The 12,155-nt window shown below is 41.5% G+C and overlaps 1 protein-coding gene across 2 annotated transcripts in view; it reads right to left on the reverse strand.

Annotated features, from left to right (window-relative positions):
• Positions 1–12,155, reverse strand: part of GRK4 (G protein-coupled receptor kinase 4) — a 327,289-nt gene that overhangs the window by 125,504 nt on the left and 189,630 nt on the right. For both annotated transcript variants that reach the window (XM_069203507.1, XM_069203503.1), the window contains one exon: positions 2,591–2,691. In XM_069203507.1, the coding sequence (XP_069059608.1) occupies positions 2,591–2,691 (101 nt within the window). The remainder of the gene's footprint in view (positions 1–2,590; positions 2,692–12,155) is intronic.

A 12,155-nucleotide genomic window follows, 5' to 3' on the forward strand; every position in this document is an offset into this window, starting at 1 on the left:
TGGCCAATCCCCTGCCCATCATACGCCCACCCCAATCTTTTTGGTTTTGGTTTTTAATTAATTTTACCAGGCTCTCTGGAGATCCTCAAGACACCCTCAGGACTCCCTTGAGGGAGTTTCAGGACAGTGGGCCAAAGTCCTAGAGTCCTGTAATGGCCACTTATTTTTCATGTTGCCTCAGCCAATCAGAAGCCTCAAGTTTTTTTTGAATTTCAACCCAATGGTCCAGATCTCTATGAATATTGAACATTATTTTCTTCAAAACGACTGAACAGATTTACAACAACCCACAAAAAGCACACTTTGTGGGTAAAGATCTAGGTTTTTGCTAAATTTGGTGTAAATCCATTCAGCCGTTTTGGCTGTAGTGCTGTCTAAAATTCCCTTTAGAAACTGCATAGGGAAATTGCTTTTTTCAACCCCTCTTTTACGCGGCCTCCACTTGAGGTATCACCCCATAACCTTCCAGGAAGGTCATGAGGTGAGTGAGTTTTTTCAGGAAACCTTCATGAAGATTTGTCAAATGGTGCTAAAGTTACTAGCAAAACAAATAATCTATTTGCTATGGTACACAATTAGTAATAAGGTCCTATCTAGAACTACACAGTGGTAATAAACACACATTTTGCCATTTTAGTTATTTTATTTTCTTCTACATTAAATAATCCAAAAGGAAACAATGGCCAATGTATTTTGACTTGAGCTTTCAACTAGGCCACTCATACTGTTATCTCACCACTGTTTTAAAAAATGTGTGTCCAACTTCATTTCAAGTTATGCAGGAACCACTAGACTGTGAACTGCACAATACATGGAGCATCATAAGCTCAAATTTTACTATTCCGTATTTGTTCCTGAGAAGTGACAAGAAAGCCTCAAAAGAAATCTAATTGTCAAACAGGTTCCTCAGATCCTCACAATGTAAAGACAATGAAGTGAGAAAATAATAAATCAACTCTAGATGTTGTATATCACATCACCTAAACAATTCTTCCCTTCATATAATTTTAGCCAAAGCATATATCAGAACTATTGTTGACAAATACCAGGCAAAGCACAAGAGCACAACTGAGCCATAATGAAGGAGGCAAGACAGCATATCAAAGTGGAAAATATCATCCTTTGAAAGGTTAGGCTTAAATGTATCAGGGTAACTAAGGAATCGCACCCCTTTATACTGACAGAGTGCAAATGCATCAAGGTCCATGAGTTAAGTCTAGCTGTATTATGGGTTACACATAAATACATTCATAAAGAGCTACAGGGTATTGGGTCATCATTTCAAATGTATCAATTAAAAAATCATGAGAGTTTTAACTAAACAGGAATTATCTCAATTACTAAAATTCAGACTGGTCTTAAGCTAATGAAGTGCTAATGGAAAACGATACATCAATATTTTTTATATCATCTCTATTTTACATAAAACCCCTCCCGAAGAGTGCCACAGTGCTAGAGAGATAAGGTAATTATGTAATCCTGATAATATACAGTATGTGCAGAAAAGACCACACCCTCCTATATCATAAAGTGCTATATGTGCAATGCTCCCATATTTGGTAGCGCATTCATTAAAACCTGTAAACTTATTCCACAATACTAAAGTGCTGGAGTCGAAAGTGCAATCTGCTGGTCTATGGAACATAGCTAAGTCAAATATCTATTCACAAATGATTCAGACCAGAACGACGAACAGCATTCACTCCGAGTTAAATAATCTAAATGTGGGCTTTAAGTTTGGCATCTAAATTGTGTTCCCAGGGGTTTTCTGTTCCTAATAAAAAAATCAACTCAGATTCATTAACTCTTAGCTCCAACTCTTGACCTCCATCACTGGCATGTGCCCTCACATATTTTATGGCATCACAACATAGATCCTTTAATAAACCAATGTGTTTTTCCATAAAACGTTTTGCAATTGGGTCATTTTTGTTACAGTTTAATGGCTCTGATATGTTGATAAATCGTGGGTCACAACTTTTTAGTGATGTACAGATTGCCACAAGTACATTGAAGTACACAGATCACAAATCCCGTATTACATTTAATTCCTTCCTTTATTTCAATTTCATGACCTTCCGAAGCTTTAAAGTGCTTTTTGTTCTTTCCAAATGTAAACACGCACACACATTTATAATTCTAAACACAACTAATTGTGTAAACTATAATTTTAATTATAACACTATTTTAAACAAGCAAAACTAATATTTGAAGTAATCAATATTACTATATTGTTAATATAATCTATTTTAATTTTCACAAACTAAATGCACACAACCTTAATACTACATTTATATATATATATATATATATATATATATATATATATATATATATATATAAACACACACACACATTTTTATGTACATATGCACATAATATTAGGTGATTTAAATAATTTAAAAAATAACTTACTTGTAAACTAAAAACTTACCTGTCTCCCAACAGAACGCCAGTGATTGCATGACTCCCAGTGTATGGCCTGCGCAGTAACAGTATGATACCATGAGGGAGAGTTCACATGCTAGTGTGCAGTATGTGTGCCAATGAGGGCATCTTCCTTTTTTAGCACTATATAGTTTGCACATACCTTGTGCACTCTTTAAAAAGTTCCTTGCAAGGGGTCTGCTCCAATCTTTCTTTACATTCTTCCACTGTATCCTGAGGTAATTCTGGTAAACGGGCTGCAGACTTAAAAAGAAAGACAAATTAATATTTTGAGCAACAAACTAGAAAGTTGCAATAGCCTTGTGTTATGAAATAGATAGTACAAGGCCAGCGGCAGGTTATATTTGGCTGAACCATGGCAAAGTGCACCTTCATGTGTGCTTGAAAAACAAATAGCACAATCCTAGGGATTGCAACACAGAAAGTGACAGATACCTATGTTCACAGGTTCCAATTTTAATACTTTTTTAACCTCTTGATTATGCATGCTTGCAAACGTACAATGCAGCACGCTGGGGGTGAAAGGCTAGTCAAAATAATCAGGAAGAAACAAACAACCAATCTGGCTTGGCACAAGGAAAAACAAATGGCAGTTAGTTCACTTTATTGTAGCTGAAAACATTTTACCATCTAATAACAGAAAAAACCAATCAGGAGTCAGACCAAACCACAGCACAGAAACCACCCTTAAAGAAGCAATAGATGACATCCAGAAAATCCTCGACAGGTTAGAAACCTCAGCGCTCATCCTTTTAGCCCTATGAGCATCCTTCTACACCATCTCCCACCCAATCATAATTCAACACCCCACAAAGCAGGCATTCAGAGACTCGCCCTTGAATGGATCTGCTCCTTCCTCACTGGAACAACCCAAGCCTTCAAGTTGCCCCCCTATACCTCTGAAGCATGAGATCTTATTTGCAGAGTTCTGCAGGCTCCTCGCTCAGCCCAACGCTCTACAACATCCACATGACCCCGCTTGAGGACCTTGTACAAGCTCACAACATAAACATCCCCACTTACGCCAACAACACACAACTGATACTTTTAATCTCAGACAACCAACACCAGGAGGAACTTCACCACATGCATGACAGAAGAAGTCACCTGGATTAAATCCAATTGCCTCAAAATGAACTCCGACAAGACTGTGGTGGTAGTTTCCGGGAAGAACACCTCGCCATGACAGGACTGCACCTGTTGGGCCACAGACTTTGGACCTACCCTCACACCCTGCTCACAAGCGAACAACCTTGTTATCATTATAGACAACTATCTGGATATAACCGCCGAAGTCGATGCAGTGATCTCTGCCTGCTTCAACTCACTAATGATGCTGACGAACATCTTCAAATGGCTACCAGACAACACCAGGAAAATTATCACCCAAGCCCTCATCACTGCGGACTAGAAAATGTAAACACCCTGTATGCAGGGATTTCCAACCAGCTCAGAATTAGACGGCAGACAGTCCAAAATGCAGCAGTCAGAATAGTCCTCAACCTCCCAACCTAGCCCACATCACACCACACATTAGGGAACTACACTGACTTCTGATACACAAGCACGCACACTTAAAGCACCTTATCCACATCTACAGAGTTCTCTACATGACTGGCTCTGCTTACCCAAAAAGCTACATTCACTTCCACCAATCTTCCAGACACTCCTTTCTGCTGTTTTCTCACTTGCACACACCTCACCTATACACAGAAGCAGAGCCACCTTCTCGTACTGGGCCCCTAAGGCTTGGAATGACCGCCTACAACACACCAGAGCCTCCTCTTCTATTCTTGACTTCAAGAAGCTCGAAACGTGGCTTTTTGAGCAAGCCACCACGCTGGCCTCACACTCACTGGACCCCTCATACACAAAGGGCCTGGACACCTTCACAGGTGATTAGCATGCTATAGAAACACTGATTTGTCACCTCCCTTTCCATGATTTTTGCTAAGGATCAATAGGTTGGAAATTTATATTTACTTGAAAAGGATGTTGGAATCTGCTCAGGGTTTCTTCAGACATTTGGTGATCATTACCCATTTAAGCTGAGCAGGTACTGAGCAGTGCAAAAAAGAGTCATTGACCTAGATGGTGACATTAGGCCTAATGCTAAGTGCAAATGGCCTAAAATGTTAAAGGCTTATTTTTGTCATAGCGAACACTTGATCCAAGTCCATCAATTTGAAGTCATTCAGCTTTGCATTGGGACGGGGAGGCACTGTAACTGTTATGCTTCTCTGTGAATACATCCCAGGTAACAGAAATCTTTCACTCGAAAAGAGGTGTGATATCACTGCACTTCAAGATTGAGGCTATTTGGTAATTTTTTGGACTATGGGTTTGAGACTTATTTGAATGTTTTCTACAGTTCACCTGTTGAGATTAACACCACGTTCATGTGCTTTGCATATTAGGTTCTTTGCAACTTTACAGCTCTGTGGGTACCCATCAATAGTTTTTATTCTCATGGCTGATTAAAACTGCCTGATAAAAGTTGACACTGAGGAGTCAGGAATTTACTGGGTGCCGTACGTAGTACCTACTCAGTCTTTTTACTGCACTAAAATATGCTCACTCCAGTACTTACCCACCTGGGGCAGCTTCTCCATACAGGGGCACAAGGCCCACAACCCCCTTCCCCCAATCATCTTTCACTCACATCTCATTGCCTAAATAGTACAGCTTTTACATGAAAATAGCCTCACTGATCATTTGTTTACATCTAAATAGTTGTAATATCACCTTGTAGCAGAAGAGGGCTCCACAAGCTGCATTGCGTATATGTCATAAGGGAGCATCACAAAAGACACAAAATATGTTCCATTTTTCAGCTACAGGGAGATTTGCCAGGATTCTAAATTGCTTCTCCATGTTGCATGGTCTTCAGCTGCAGCCACTAGGCCATATCCCCCTACCGTATTTGTAAACAAACTTGGAAATATCCAACCTCCCTCCAACCATTTTTCTGATGACAATGCCACTGATTAAAAAGCAAGGGTGTTGTGATGCTCACCCTGTATGTGACCTAGATTATTTTTATACATGAAGCAACAGGATAGTGTATTAATCGGACATAAGAGATTTTTGTACAGCACACATCCTGCACTCTCATATTTGAAGGTGCTCTCATATGATAATGTTCGAAAAGGAGGCTCCTTGAAATAAAATCCCACAATTTGGCCAAGCAGGAAAGCCAGAACTGATCCCAGGTTTTCCAGTTAGAACACTGTGCAATTCACCCATTAGATGGGTATGGGTGAATTCCAAAAATATGCTTTATTGTATTAGTTTGGTTCGTTAAAACATTTCACAATATTAAATGGGTATCTAAAAAAAACAGTGAAATTCACCAGTTATAGTTATCGCAAGTAACTATGCCTCATGCAATAAAGTATCATTTGCACCCTCGTCATGCACTACCTACCTCCCATATTACATCACTCATGACATGTTCTATGACATCATTGATAACATGACTGCAACATCTGAAATTACATCATTGATGACAACATTGAGCATGGTGGGGGCTCGAGGTATAGTTACTTTATGGAACAAGTTATAGTTACTTGGTATAACTACAACTGGTGAATTTCAGTGGTTTTGTTCGTTTAAACCGCTATATTGTAACTAACATTTTTACCTAATTTTAATTTGCCTTTAACCTTTGATGTTTACAGTGAATACATATGTCTAAATCTATCAATATAGACATAGATTGATATATACACACACGGATTATAATCTATTTTGATGCATAATTGTATGCTAGTTTAATTTGCTGCATGTGTTTGTGGCATAATGCTGTTATGCAAAGGACTATTGTTCAAAATCCAACGAAAATGATGTGAAAAAGTGTTAGTCATGAAAGCTTATATGTGTTTTCTTAAAGCAATGTAAGTCCGCCTTCCAATTATTAATTCGCCACATTCACTTGCAATCCAAAAGTTATATCAAGACCATCAAGCAAGGGATGGTTACCAGGGTCTCAAGCTAGTTCAGAGCAAAAACAAATACAGCTGGAAGAAGTCTGGAATACACAATTCTGTCCTATAAAAAAGAGTTTACAGTCCAATACCATAAATTAACCCAAACCCACCGCAAAAAAAGAGAAAAACAGAACCTCTCTAACACAACTCAAAAAGCACATTGCAGCCGCCGTGAGCTTTGTTAACATGCCAGTGACATCTGCCACCGTGGGCCACTCCATCTTAGTGCACAGCCTATTCAGTGAGCCACCTACAGATGGAAACCCCATCAAATGGTTAAACTCTTTCCTCTCCTCACTAATGTTTTCTGGAATTTTGACAGATAAATTACGAGCATGTTTCCGACTCCTCGTACTGTGTCCAGACACAAAGGGCTCCCCAGGGCCCAGCCTTGGGATCCTTCTGCAGACTCGAAGTGCTATTGGTTTTAATCACTGCCTGGCACTGTGGCACAGAGCTCCATAGCATCTCCTCTCAAACCATTAGCACCCTTCCCCGAGTGAGAATCCGGGCCCCAGCGTGTCTTTTAATTTACTTTGAGCATTGATTGGTCGACATTAATGGCAGAGATCATCGGAAGTCAGGAATACAAATGTTGTGGTCAAGGGATGCCAGGAAACACAAGCATCTCCTCTGCCTACTCTGACTAATCGCGCTGGAAGACTAGAGGCACTAATGCTATGCATTTTGTTTTATATTTTCTTGGAACCAAGACTACTGAGGACAATATACGTCTGACTTATTAAATCTTTAAGAAGAAGAATATGAATCTAGAAATTAATTCCAAAAGGAAGGAAGACAGATTAGAATTAAAAGTGCAGCCAGACGGGCGATAAAAACGAATAAGGTCGATGCCTTGCATTAGGGAAACTTGTGCCCTTGATTTGGACCCTTAAAGTAAATAAGAAAACTATACTCCATATAACATTATTTCTATTATTATTATTTGATTTACATATTTATTTATTGTGTCCCAGACATTATCAACCTCTATGGGACTTTATTCACCAATAAAAGCATTAACATTTGCCAATACACCAAAGATACACAACGCTACTCCTCCATTCTTAACAAACTGTGCCTCAAACGCTGCCTGTTCTCATCCAGCCCTGGATGTCCAGCACCAAACCAGAATTTCTGCTGTAGGAAACAACTAGGGTAAATCTGTCTCCACATGAGGAGGTGGAACTGAGTCGAACCACGACTTTTACTCAAAGCCGAGTCACTTGGATTCACTTTGGACACCAACCTCGCTCTCAATGAACACCTCACCAAAGAAAATAATCAACAAGGATTAGTACAAGATTCACCTATAAAATAAACCAAAACAGTGCCCACCAAAACGCCACCACAGAACTGCTGTTCAAGTTCTTTTGCTCTCACATCTGGATAGTGGCAAGGCCCTGCTTCAGAGCCTTCCAGCGTGCACACTGCTCCCCGCATAAGGATATGCGTCATGCAACATGCTTCCCCAAGGGCATGATGAAATAAGACCACTTTACCCACACATTGATGAATTTCCAAAGACTCACCTTTCCTGCCACACCCTCTTTGAAACCAGTTACATCATTTACAAAAACCTTCGGGATCTGCACCCCCATGTATGTGGGAGACAAACTCACCATCTTTAGCTGCTCTCAGCCCAACCACACCTGGACACTATCAGACTGGGGACAAAAAAGAAATAAATGATCTGAAACAACATCCACGCATCCATCAGGATCGACTCAAACCTACTACAATTTTGGATTGAGGTGAAGAGACACTTCTTTCCAAGCTTCCTACCCTTAACATCGGTCCGCTGCCTTACGTCAATGCTTGTGCCATATAACTGTCTCATACATCTATGAACATGTGAAGTGTGCCTAAAGGGTCTTTAAGACTGTGTTTTATGGTGATTTTATACTATAATACATTTTGAAACTCTGAATATCTAACTAAATGATATTATTTAATACAAAAGAATCACCCAATGCATCAGTAAAGCAAACACTAAAACAGAACAAAAAAGAATGAACTGAATCAAGTCAACATGAACCAGGAGCCTAAATGTTACTGGAATTGTCTACATTGCAGTTCCTTCGATGTGGGATGATCCCTTCCAGGGCTGAATTTCGCCTTCCATATTTCAACGCATTGCCGCCTCTTGGGTTGGCCTTACTTCTCCAAAGGGTTGGTTTTGTAGATACGTATGCTAGCTTTATACAGCTTTTTGGTGATCCATGCAGTTGTAGGGAAAACCAAGAAGTGTCAACAGTGAGGTTGTTTGTGTTTTCTACTAATAAGGAGAAAGGGTAGTCGGGTTCGAAATTTCCTTAACTCCACGGGTAGCTGAGCGAATGAGTCAGACAGCAGTGTGGGGTGGAGCTGGGTGGTAATATAACAGAACTGTCATGACGGCGCTACAGCTGTGACGGTCCAGCCTGGTTTTGAATTTTTGTAAGGACAACAGTTTAATAATATTCTGAACTGTATAAATGTAAGTTCAGTCAAAATAAAAGTCAAAATAGCAAAAAGGTACATATTCACATGCACAATACAAATATAATTCAATATCAAAACAAGATATCCAGCTCTACGGACTGTTCATGATCCCTAGTTGATAGAGAATACCCGAACACTACTGAAAAAGAACATAAAAGCAAGACAACGCAGTTAAGGATAAACAGATAAATGATTTGTATAGTGCTGATAACATTCTTATTTGTGATCAGCACAGTGAAAGCTGGAGGACTGCAATCCAACTGCCTACATCTTCCCTTACAAAGGTTTCACAGACCTCTTTAACATCATGATGCTATAGACTACTAACCCCTAAAAACCAGGCTGAAGGTGGTGTCAAGTGCCTGCAAGAGGGAGGGTGGGAAGGAAGGCATTACTGCTTGAGTGTAAGTAGAAGGTCAGTAGTTATCAAGGCTTGGTAGGCACTGAGTTCCTAGGTTTCCCTGAACACTGATGGCTTTGCCCCTTTGTTTGTTTGCATTTCAGTAGGCTGATAAAGTATGCACTGCTAGGGCAGCTTACGCTCTACACTGTGCAGCTTAAGGCCATTTGCAGCTGAGTAGCTGGAACCCGGGGGTTTGGCGCAAGGGCCTGGCTTGTACACGCTCAGGGTAGGCCTAGTTAGGTATAGTAATATAATAAATCTCAGTTATTCACAAAAAAAACACAGATCAGAGTGACTGTTGGACATGGCTCTGTTTAGGGAAAAATCCTGAAATTGCTCGCTTTTTTCCTCCCAGCCTACGCTATCTACGTGTGCTGGACCTTAGGACTCTGGACACTTCCCCGTTGTCTGGCAGTAGGGAAGCAAGGCCCCCATCCTACCAAAGGTAGGATAAGGAGGTGAAGGACGCCGCTGGAGAGTCACCCCTGGCTGGCCCCTTGCAATAGGTGTACTAGAAGCCTGGGGGTAGCGGTCCTGGTTGCTAAGGGGAATTATGGTGCATGTGCTGCCCCCATTGGCAACCCTGTTGGCCACATCCAAGGCCTGTTTGAGTAGGCCTGTGGGCACCTACTCTCATGATAGGTGGTCAGCGTGGAGCCAGACGAGCATCTCCCTGTAGGACATGCCGAGATAGGGGTGCCCCCCCCCAGAAGAGGGAGCCCCTATTGAATGGAAGCCAGCAGGATCGCTGGGCGGGAGGCTGGTTCCCTGATACGTGGCCATGGGCTACGAGCATCAGCCTCCTATGTGGGCAGGGTGGAGATGCATGCACGGGTGCTTCCTGAGTTGGGAGACCATGCTGGCCAGTATGTGTCAGACCAGCCATGGTTGGACGTGTGCCACAGGCCTGCGTAAAGTATGGGTCCAGCACAGCATACTCACGTGCTGGAGACCCCCCATGTGGTGCGCTGGCACAGTAGCCCAGAAGGTGCCTTAATTGGAGCTGGGCACCATACGACTCAAGAGCCTAGGAGCACTTTCCCCCAGTATGCAAGTATGTATATGTATGTATGTGTAAGGTTACAGGGACTTTATAGTTCGGCTCACATTTTAAACGTACCAAACCATAGTAATTCACCAGTTACAGTAAGAGTTATCTCAAGTAACAACAACTTGTGCCCTAAGGTAACTATAACTCGTGCCCTCGCCATGCACTGCTAATTACCCCACAAATTACAGGTACTCATGACATCTTTGATAACATTATTGAAAACGTCAATCTAGTATTTGCAGTAACGTTTTTGATGAAAAAACTGCATGGCGGGGGCACGAGTTATAGTGGGTAGGTAACAAAACCAGGGACAACGTAACTTCCTGTGCCATGTACTACATACAAACCTCTCCTCTTGTCTTGACTTAAAATAGGGGTATATACATGGGGAAGTCATATGAGCAATAACATTTAGAGATAACCTAAAAGCCCAATATATGAAAATCCTTTATTTAAAAAAAAATCCAGTTCTCCAAATGGCGTATGTTACTTACAAGAGCTGCTGTTTATTGGTGTACGAGTACTGTCCTGGTGCCAAACTGTAAACCATACTTTGCTCTGATTTCCTGCTGCTATTGTGTGTGGTTAGGAACATCTGTTACACATTGAAAAATACTTGAAGAATGACTTTTATAAACATACAATATACGGAGAACAAAATACATTAATTAAATTCTGTAACCTCAAATGTCCCTAAGCCCTTGTAACACAAGAGCAAGAAGGTTTATTGTGAAAGCTCTGAAGCCAGTGATTATGAACACGTCTTATTAAAACATTTCACATTTGTTATCCTCTAGTGACTGGGTCAATAGAAACTACAGCAAATATGAACCCTGTTAGAACCACTGAAGTTGTTCTCTCACAGAAGACTTGGGCTTTGAAAGGTGCAGATCCACAAGAAAAACATTTACCAGGGGCGGCTCCTTCGTGCAATGGAAAAGGAGTGTTACCCCCCCCCCCGCCCAAGCCAGGAGCTGAACGAAAAAACAATATGTCTTTAACGGTTTATCTTTCAGCTGATGGTTCAGCCAGCAGCATCTGAAGGGAGGAGCGGGGCTGGGCTACGGGCGGGGGAGAGGAGTGGGAGGACGAGAGTGTGCACCTAAGTGCGCATGTGTGTTTGGCCGGCCGTCTCAGGCTTGCCAAACACACATGCGCACTTAGATATCTCCAGTCTGGCTGTATAGAACAGCCGGGCTGGAGAAACTGCACAGGCCCCAGGGTTGTGTCTGAACGGCAGTCCAAGCAGCTCAGACCAATCCTGATGCTGCTTTCATACTAGTTTTAGCATGAAAGCAGTGCCAGGATTGCTGGTGAGCCAGTGTCCCACTGAATGCTAGGATACCAGAAGAGGATTGAGGCGGCAGGTGGCAACAGGAAGAGGTACGTTTTTTAAAATTATTTTTTATTCCCCCCACCTGTACTTGTCCCTCCCCTCCACCCGTCCCTCCTAGTGAGATTTGCGGTGGATGCTGCTGGCATTTACTCTTAAAGAAAAACAAGCATGGGCAATCTCAATAGGTCTGGCTTCAATATGCTAATCCGTCTAAACACAGGCATGCATAAATGTGCAAACACTAACTGTGCCCGGTGCAATAGGCACTGGGACCTTAGTGAATAAAATCATGGCACAGACATAGGAGGAAAGAGGTACAAACAGTATGAAAACATTCATGCATGTCTGTGCTCAGCAACAAGATGCTATTTCTCCTCTGAACATTAGCTTTGCTAATACTTGTTTTTATCTGTCATACATCCAAAGTGAAAAGGGGATACACAG

Source organism: Pleurodeles waltl, chromosome 1_2, assembly GCF_031143425.1.
Source record: "Pleurodeles waltl isolate 20211129_DDA chromosome 1_2, aPleWal1.hap1.20221129, whole genome shotgun sequence".
Lineage (NCBI taxonomy): Eukaryota > Metazoa > Chordata > Amphibia > Caudata > Salamandridae > Pleurodeles > Pleurodeles waltl.